Source organism: Bidens hawaiensis, unplaced genomic scaffold, assembly GCF_021521415.1.
Source record: "Bidens hawaiensis isolate Kalapana, Puna unplaced genomic scaffold, B.hawaiensis_p1.1 tig00036352_1, whole genome shotgun sequence".
Classification (NCBI taxonomy): domain Eukaryota; kingdom Viridiplantae; phylum Streptophyta; class Magnoliopsida; order Asterales; family Asteraceae; genus Bidens; species Bidens hawaiensis.
In genome coordinates this window covers 5,090-8,100 of record NW_027496339.1, presented here as the reverse complement: position 1 = coordinate 8,100, position 3,011 = coordinate 5,090, and the positions used below count along the sequence as shown (strand labels likewise).

Sequence of the window (3,011 nt, the reverse complement as noted above, 5' to 3'; positions counted from 1 at the left end):
ACAGCTAGCCCAATCACCTTCCTACATCCTTCGGCTATAAATACCTTGTCAACCTGCATGAGGTATTCATTTTTTTTCACTCACCGGTATTCTTACTTACATATACTCTGACTACTCTTAGTCTGTGGACTTCAGTACTTTCTCCTTTACGAACGTTACTGATTCTCACGCAGGAGGGTGGTTACAGGAAGACCCCCCACCCTGTACTTCCTGTAACGAGACTCACGGTGTCTGTTTTTCAGGTTCCGGTCATTGGACTTTGGGAAGTTGTGCTCATACTGTGTTAGTAGTTGTCGTATTTTACCTTGTGGAATCATTGGATCCAGGACCCATACCCGGGGACTGGATCCGTGGCCCCATCCGTTTTGGTGTTAGAACTGTATAATTTTCTCTTCGTTGGTTTTTCGGTTTGTTTAAAAGTATGAGTAAACTTCCTGAAGGGTCGGCGGGAACTCCTGCAGCTACTTAACAAGCGACTAAAACTGAAATACCTGTAGGCTTTGCCTTGAGTGTTTTTGCACGTGTAACGGCTCCGGGTTCACGAACCACTGAAACAACACCAGGTGTTGTATCCTTGAGCGTGTTAACGCACCTACTGGGCCAAGTCCTACCGATTTAGGACATGTGACGGCTTCGGAATGATCTAATCTGGGAAACCCTGGTCGAATTTTGAGGGACACTCGCCAAAATCGTTCAGTGTTAGATCTGGAAGAGGATTCCGGCGATTCTGATATGGCGAGATCTCAACGTCATAATTCCAGACCCGGCGGATAATTGTCTCCAGATGAATGGCTTCAGGTTCAACAAGAAAGCCTGAGAGCGGAATACGAACGTAGGGTGCGGAATGCACATATTCACGCTCGTGCTCTGACTTACGAAGAATCTCCTCGGAGATCTCTTTCTCCTCCTCCAACGGTGAGGGGAAGTCAGCTCCGCTACAGTCAGCAAACTGAACAAGAATTTGTTGAACCACGAAGGTTACGCCTTCGTCCTCGCATGGACATGCGGATGCCCTCGCACTTTGATGAATATGATTGTTATGACTCAACTTATCACCCGGGAGACTACAGTTTCTACATTGGTGATAGTAGGATGAGTTTGAAGGCAAGAAGCAGTCGTCTGCATGACGTCGTCCGCCATACTGTGTATCACAGTGATGCTGAGGAGGATTTCACCAAGCCATACCGCCCGGCAGCCTTTGCCGAGAAATCAAAATTTATAGCTAGTATTGCGACAACACCCTTCCCTGTCAATGCTAAGATACCTACAACGGTGGGTAGATACAATGGTATGACTGATCCAAGGATCATTTGCAGAACTTCGTTGCAGTAGGTGGTGTGAGCGGATGGACGCTTCCCTATTGGTGTCACATGTTCGCATTGACACTAACAGGGGCAGCGAGGGAATGGTTCGAGAAACTCCCTGATGGTCAGATCTCTAGTTGGGAGGATCTAGTAAAGAAATTCTCACAACAGTTTAGCCAACAAAAGAAGCATACGCGGGACCAGTAAGAAATTTTGGATGTTGTCCGTCGGGATAATGAACCCATAGAAATTTTATCACCAGGTTCAATGACGAAAGTTTGAACATTGGTGGCATAAGCCAGGACATGCTTCGCGGTGCCTTCCGCACACTCACCGGTAAAGATGGAATGCCAAAGGAATGGGATGATCTTATGACCGCGAAGAAGTTATTTGCCAATACCGAAAAAACATTGGGGAACAACAGTTCAAGACAAAAGTTTAAAGTCGAGTTCCAAAACCCGCGATCCAATAAGCAGGCAAAAGGACCAATCTGGTCAAGACTGCAGCCGAATACGGAAGCATTGAAGCCGTTTGATGCAAGGTCCCTCATTGGCAATAAGAACAAAATAGGACCCTCAAATCGAGGTCCTCACAAATGGACTCCTCTTTCAAAAACTCCCGCCGAAATTCTCACCACAGAGAATGTGAACTTTCGGAAGCCACAGCCACTCATAAGGAGGTCGTTCCTTGATACCAAGAAACATTGTTCATTTCATAAAGGCATCGGTCATAACACGAATGAATGTAATGCTTTAAAGAGAGAAATTGAGCTGGCTGTGAAGTCCGGGAAACTTGGACACCTGGTGAAAGATGGAAAGCCCGGGACTGGTAAAGCTCCGATATGGGACAACCAGGGCCCGTCCAAAAAGCAAGTCAAGGACTTTAACGTCCATATGATCCAGGGCGAACGGAAGGTGAGAGAAAAAAGACGAGAATATGAGGAAGAGGAATGGAAAAACGAACCAGTGATTTTTCCACGAATTAAGGGAGGTCCCAATAACAAGAATCCCCTAATTATCACTGCCGTTTTTAGTCATTATAGTTCTCAATATGTTTTATTTGACACTGGAAGTACATCGGACATCATGTACGAACAGTGCTTTGAACAACTGGATGACGAAGACAAAGAAATATTAAAACCCATCCATGCTCCGGTATCAGGATTTGGAGGGGAAATAATGCATCCGCGTGGGGTAATTTCCTTCCCAGTTACCCTAGGCGATGGAGTTTGCTCAACGACTGAGGAGGTTGAGTTTCTAGTTCTTCCAGCAATGTCGAAACATGACATCATCCTTGGACGAGATGCCATTGGTGACTTCAATGCTCATCCGTCCACAGCTCACGGTGCGGTAGGGGTTCCAACCCGCACCGGTGTAGCAATAATCGATGTCAATCGACATTGCTTAGCAACCGAAAGTTTAAAACCCAGCAAGATTCCAAAATAATCTCAGCGAACTGAACCAGAAAAATGGGTTTTGAATAAGAAATTTCCTGATCAAACTGTCACAATTGGACCTACTATCTTTGAGATAGTAAGGACCTTCTTGAAACAGTTGCTATCAAAAAACATCGATGTCTTCGCATGGAAACCCGCGGATATGACCGGTGTCCCGCGGACTGTTGCGGAGCACAAATTAAGGGTAAACCCTGCGTTTACACCAATTGTTCAAAAACAACGTAAGATGGGTCTGGAACAAACAAAGATAA

The 3,011-nt window shown here is 45.7% G+C and overlaps 1 protein-coding gene across 1 annotated transcript; it reads left to right on the top strand.

The window, feature by feature from the left end:
• Window positions 1-996: 996 nt before the first annotated feature.
• LOC143588387 (uncharacterized) lies at window positions 997-2,749 on the top strand. The gene is made up of 4 exons (XM_077069401.1): window positions 997-1,288; window positions 1,393-1,507; window positions 1,567-2,375; window positions 2,466-2,749. The coding sequence occupies exons 1-4, from the start codon at window positions 997-999 to the stop codon at window positions 2,747-2,749; spliced, it is 1,500 nt and encodes a 499-aa protein (XP_076925516.1).
• The last annotated feature ends 262 nt before the right edge of the window (window positions 2,750-3,011 follow it).

Coding starts and splice junctions, on each gene's coding strand:
- LOC143588387 (XM_077069401.1), top strand. CDS start 997: ATGGACATGCGGATGCCCTCGCACTTTGATGAATATGATTGTTATGAC. Junction 1,289..1,392: donor AACGGTGGGTAGATACAATG/GTATGACTGATC, acceptor TGACACTAACAG/GGGCAGCGAGGGAATGGTTC. Junction 1,508..1,566: donor AAGAAGCATACGCGGGACCA/GTAAGAAATTTT, acceptor TTTTATCACCAG/GTTCAATGACGAAAGTTTGA.